The sequence below is a fragment of the Musca vetustissima genome, unplaced genomic scaffold (genome assembly GCF_032173495.1).
Source record: "Musca vetustissima isolate MV318-11 ecotype Yass unplaced genomic scaffold, APGP_CSIRO_Mvet_v1 utg672155, whole genome shotgun sequence".
Classification (NCBI taxonomy): domain Eukaryota; kingdom Metazoa; phylum Arthropoda; class Insecta; order Diptera; family Muscidae; genus Musca; species Musca vetustissima.
Window position 1 is genome coordinate 3051 of NW_026874394.1, and position 4538 is coordinate 7588.

General features: G+C 39.2%; 2 protein-coding genes across 2 annotated transcripts; one reads left to right on the forward strand and one right to left on the reverse strand.

Annotated features, from left to right (window-relative positions):
* The first annotated feature begins 243 nt into the window (after positions 1 to 243).
* Positions 244 to 2601, forward strand: LOC133333478 (probable glutamine--tRNA ligase). Its single transcript, XM_061541800.1, has one exon. It carries the CDS (start codon positions 244 to 246, stop codon positions 2599 to 2601), a length of 2358 nt encoding a protein of 785 aa, XP_061397784.1.
* A 278-nt stretch (positions 2602 to 2879) lies between these two features.
* Positions 2880 to 4307, reverse strand: LOC133333501 (peptidyl-prolyl cis-trans isomerase NIMA-interacting 4-like). Its single transcript, XM_061541822.1, has 2 exons — positions 4182 to 4307; positions 2880 to 3217 (listed from the first exon to the last, which is right to left on the reverse strand). The coding sequence occupies exons 1-2, from the start codon at positions 4267 to 4269 to the stop codon at positions 2907 to 2909; spliced, it is 399 nt and encodes a 132-aa protein (XP_061397806.1). The 5' UTR covers positions 4270 to 4307; the 3' UTR covers positions 2880 to 2906.
* Between the last annotated feature and the right edge of the window lie 231 nt (positions 4308 to 4538).

The following is a 4538-nucleotide window of genomic DNA, read 5'->3' on the forward strand; positions in this document are numbered from 1 at the left end:
TTCAGATGAATGAAAGAAAGAAATAGAACTAGTTCCCTTAGTTCATTTGCAGTGAATAGTTTAATTTGAACAAGGTAACGACACGTTGCCGTCATTTCATCAGCCGGGGGATAAGATTTATTTATTTTATTATTTATTTCAACACTTTTTGTTGACTTACAAGGTAGTATTACCCTCGGTATTATCATTCTCTAAGTATTTTTCACAAAGATAACATTTACTCCACAGTAGTCCATCCAAAAAATGGCTGACGATTTGATTGCGAAATTCCAATCACTTGGCATGAGTGAGCAGAAGGCCAAAGAGACGGCTAAAAATGCAAATGTGAGTAAAAATTTGCAGCTGGTCTTGGAACAATGCAATGGTGCATCGCTGGCCGATGGTGTTGGCATGTTGTTGTATCACATGGCAACAAAAATCAAACCCCAATGTGCTGAACATTTGCCACTGCTGGTACGTTATATTGTGGAAAAGAAATTGGACTCCACAATGCGTGTTGATGCCGGCTTAGAATATCTACTAAAATGTGCCGTTCAGAAAAAGGGACAAACTATTGATTTGGCTGAATTGGATAAGGAATGTGGTGTGGGTGTCGTTGTAACTCCCGAAGAAATTGAAAGTGTCGTCCAGAAGCAAGTGGCCAAACATAAGGATGCCTTGTTGGAACAACGTTATCATTTCAATAGTTTTAAAATTATGCAGGAAGTGCGTGAGCAATTGAAATGGGCCGATGCCAAGAGTGTTAAGGCAGCCATTGATGTGGAAATCTTTGATTTGTTGGGTCCCAAAACGGAGGAAGATATGAAGCCCCTTACCAAGGGTGATAAGAAAAAGGAAAAACCTAAGGCAGCGGAAAATAAACAAGCTAACAATAAAACTACAGCTGCTGCTGCCAGTAAGGAAGTGGAATCATCATCCTCAGATGGAGCCAACACTATTGCCGAATTGATGAAAACTAAAGTCCACTTCCATGCCCCTGGTGAAAATTACAAAACCGATGGTTATGTGGTAACCGACAACACCGAAAGGCTATTGAAAGAACATTTGAAGGCCACCGGTGGTAGAGTACAAACTCGTTTCCCACCCGAACCTAATGGTATTCTTCACATTGGCCACGCCAAGGCAATTAACATTAATTTCGGTTATGCCGCTGCCCACAATGGTGTCTGCTATTTACGTTACGATGATACCAACCCCGAAAAGGAAGAGGAAAAATTCTTTGTTGGCATCAAGGATATGGTTGAATGGTTGGGTTATAAACCCTATAAAATTACCCACTCCTCAGATAATTTCCAACAGTTGTATGAATGGGCTGTTGTCCTCATACGTAAAGGTTTGGCCTATGTTTGTCATCAATCCGCCGATGAAATGAAGGGATTCAATCCCAAACCCAGTCAATGGAGAGATCGTCCCATCGAAGAGTCGTTGCAACTCTTTGAAGACATGAAAAATGGTAAAATTGATGAAGGGGCTGCCACCTTGCGTCTTAAGTTAACCCTGGAAGAGGGAAAAGTGGATCCCGTCGCCTATCGTATCAAGTTTATTGCCCATCATCGCACCGGCAACAAATGGTGTATTTATCCCACATATGACTACACTCATTGCCTGTGTGACTCGTTGGAAAACATTACCCATTCCTTGTGTACCAAGGAATTCCAATCGAGAAGATCTTCCTATTATTGGTTGTGTAATGCCTTGGACATCTACTGCCCAGTCCAATGGGAGTACGGCCGTCTGAATATGAACTATGCTTTGGTCTCAAAACGTAAAATTGCCAAGCTGATAACCGAAAAGATTGTCAATGATTGGGACGATCCTCGTCTATTCACACTGACAGCATTGCGCAGAAGAGGTTTCCCCGCCGAGGCAATTAATAATTTCTGTGCCCAAATGGGTGTGACAGGTGCACAAATTTCCGTTGATCCCTCTATGTTGGAAGCCTCGGTACGAGATGTTCTCAATGTCAGCGCTCCACGTAGATTGGTGGTAATTGAACCTTTGAAGGTGACTCTGGAAAATTTCCCCCATCCCAACGCCATTGAAATTGATGTACCCAATTTCCCACAAAATCCCGAACAAGGTAGCCACAAAGTTGTATTGGATCGTGTTATTTATATTGAACAGAGTGATTTCAAATCGGAACCCGAAAAGGGCTATCGCCGTTTGGCACCCGGACAAAGTGTTGGCCTGCGTCATGCCAATTTGGTTATTTCTTTGAAGGAGGTTAAAAAAGATGCTGCTGGTCACATCACCGAATTGGTATGTGAATGTCAGCCCACCGAAACTGCCGAGAAGCCGAAAGCATTTATTCAATGGGTATCGCAGCCCATTGAAATTGAAGTACGCCTTTATGAGCTACTGTTCAAACATAAAAATCCTGAAGATCCTAATGAAGTACCTGGTGGTTTCTTATCGGACATTAATCCTAATTCTATGGCCATTATGCATTCATATGCCGATCGTTCTTTGGCCAATTGCAAAGTCTACGATAAGTTCCAATTTGAACGTGTAGGTTTCTTCTCTGTCGATCCTGATACCACTAAGGAAAAAATTGTATTCAATCGTACTGTGGGACTTAAAGAAGATGCTGGTAAAAAATAAAGAAAAGATTTTTGTAATCTTTAAATTTTGTAAAAATAACAACAACAAATTAAAAATTTGTAAATTTGAATCTGGAATCGGCTTAAAAAGTTTTTGTTTTTTGTAACCAAACAAATAAAATGTTTTTGAAAAAATTAAAAAATCTTATCGATGCCTAAATTATTAAGGAAATTGCAATTCAGCCAGACTGACTTACAGTTTTCTTATAGAGAACCTAATTCAGAAGGCTGAAGATCTAAAAACCCTCATATAAAAATAAAAACCTTTTGATGTCCTTTGTAAAAAAAAATGCTAACAAAATTCGTTTATTTTTTTCCTTCTACCATAATAATGTGGTAACCAAATTTCGTCTTAATTGGTGGATCTGTATAAATGGGATTGTTGACCGTTGAGATGGGCAGGGCGAACGCGGCATCTTGAAATGGTCCAACCATTGCACCACGTATTTGCCAACCTAAATCACCGCCTTGACGTGCCTTATCTTCACTGTATGCTGCCGCCACTTCGGGGAATTTTTGACCAGCCTTTAGCTTTTCCAAAGCCTCGAGGATTTTTCCTTGTTTTTCGCACAGAATGTGTCGTACCTTAACGGCATTGCCGCCTTTCTTTTCTTTGCCTGAAATCAGAGAGAGAGAGAGAAGTGAAATTCATAAGTCAATGTTGTGGAAGGAAAGGAAATATTTGGACTTCCCGAAATCCAGATTTCTGTCCTAGAAAATTCTTTAACAATATTTGTTTACAAATCCACAATTCTTGAATCAATGTCCCTTTAAAAAAATCCACGAATCTTAAAAAAGGTTTTAAGATGAGCAAAATTTGTATCAAAACGTGTAATTCTTGCGCTTCGTATGAGAATTACAGAAGGACCGATAATCTTATCATTGAACTTGATGCGTAGACAGGCAGACGGCAGACATTCCTAAATAGAACTGAATGTTATCTGAAATGGATCCAGTATCAGAGCTACATGTGGAAAATTAAAGCCGTCTTCTTGCCATAAATTGATCAAGTCTACAAAAGTTTCGATCGGGTCTAAATTTGACATTTCCATGAGGCAAATTTTTGATTGTATGAATATGCCGAATCCCATATCTCAGGAAGTATAAACTTCGGGAAGGAAAAATATATCGTTGTCTTTAAATTGACTTAAGCCGTTCCATGTTTTGAAATATCCCCTATATAAATTCCCCCAATTTTGCTCGAATCTTCCAACCTGAGTATCTCCAATTTTGTATTTTATGTTCTTAGGATATAAAAACGTTCTAGCAGAGAATTTGAGGTGACATAGCCCCCCTTGGGATTTTTCACCACAGATAGGTGTTAGTGTTCCGATTACAACAATATATGCATTTTTTCTGGAGATGTTCATATTCCCAATGAAGGCGGAAGGTGCATGTGAACAAGACTTGTATCAAAATGGTAAAGTGGTTTGGCCGTAGCTGCGTTAAAATTCCCAAAGAAACCAGTGGATTTTTAATAGCTATTCCATCATTAATATACAGTGACTTCTCTTCAACCCAATGTTCCAACCTATAATAAGATAATTTTTATTCCATTGCATAAACATAACAATAGTTTACCTTTTTCTTCAGCAGCACCGGCACCACCTTTTTTGCCGCCAGCATCTTTGCCTTTGCTGCCACCTTTGGCGTCTTTCTTTGGAGGCATATTGTGCTATATATTTTATATATGATTCCGGTTCACTTGGCCAAGAAAAAAATCCGGCGACTTCTCAACTCCTAACTACAAGTCAATGTTTACGTTTTTATGATGATAGGTTATGTTACAATTGAAATGTCAAAAATACTCTCACCCACTCTATACAATGTGGCAACATGTGTTTTATTTGCAAAGGAGTTATACACAACCAGAGCGTAAAAGGCCGGCGGCAGTAAACATTGATATGGCATAAAGGAAAAGGAATGAGATAATTTCTA

Coding starts and splice junctions, on each gene's coding strand:
- LOC133333478 (XM_061541800.1), top strand. CDS start 244: ATGGCTGACGATTTGATTGCGAAATTCCAATCACTTGGCATGAGTGAG.
- LOC133333501 (XM_061541822.1), bottom strand. CDS start 4,269: ATGCCTCCAAAGAAAGACGCCAAAGGTGGCAGCAAAGGCAAAGATGCT. Junction 3,218..4,181: donor CGGTGCTGCTGAAGAAAAAG/GTAAACTATTGT, acceptor CTCTGATTTCAG/GCAAAGAAAAGAAAGGCGGC.